Genomic DNA, 358 nt, shown 5'->3' with positions numbered 1-358 from the left:
GGTGTATGTGTTAATATTTGTGGGGATGTGAGGTTTCTTAATGTGAGGTTTCAAGTCAAATGTCCTGGGGACTTTGTCTACTTATTTGTGGTTTTAAAGTCGTATGATCATAACAGTAAACGCGGAAGCATGCGCGCGCGCCCGCCTCGTTGCAATTCTAACGTTGTTTTGCAGGACGACACTGACGTGGAGTCCCGCATCCTGAACGTGAGCTTCTCGGCCAAGCGGCCCGACGTCCCCGGGGAGGAGTTCTACCAGCCGCAGTACCTCCGGGAGCGAGTGTACCTCCACCGCGCCGACCTGGTGAAGCTGGCCACCGTGGAGGTCCGTTTTCTTTGCTAGAAGTTGCTTTTCCATG

The 358-nt window shown here is 53.4% G+C and overlaps 1 protein-coding gene across 1 annotated transcript in view; it reads left to right on the top strand.

Moving 5' to 3' along the window:
- The window catches only part of LOC119593496 (protocadherin-like wing polarity protein stan), a gene marked incomplete at its 5' end in the record, with an annotated part of 16607 nt that overhangs the window by 284 nt on the left and 15965 nt on the right, over positions 1-358 (top strand). The window contains 1 exon segment of the mRNA XM_037942446.1: positions 175-324. Within this exon segment, the coding sequence (XP_037798374.1) occupies positions 175-324 (150 nt within the window).

The sequence above is a fragment of the Penaeus monodon genome, chromosome 32 (assembly GCF_015228065.2).
Source record: "Penaeus monodon isolate SGIC_2016 chromosome 32, NSTDA_Pmon_1, whole genome shotgun sequence".
Lineage (NCBI taxonomy): Eukaryota > Metazoa > Arthropoda > Malacostraca > Decapoda > Penaeidae > Penaeus > Penaeus monodon.
The sequence above is the reverse complement of the archived record's forward strand: the minus strand, read 5'-3'. Positions and strand labels throughout refer to the sequence as shown.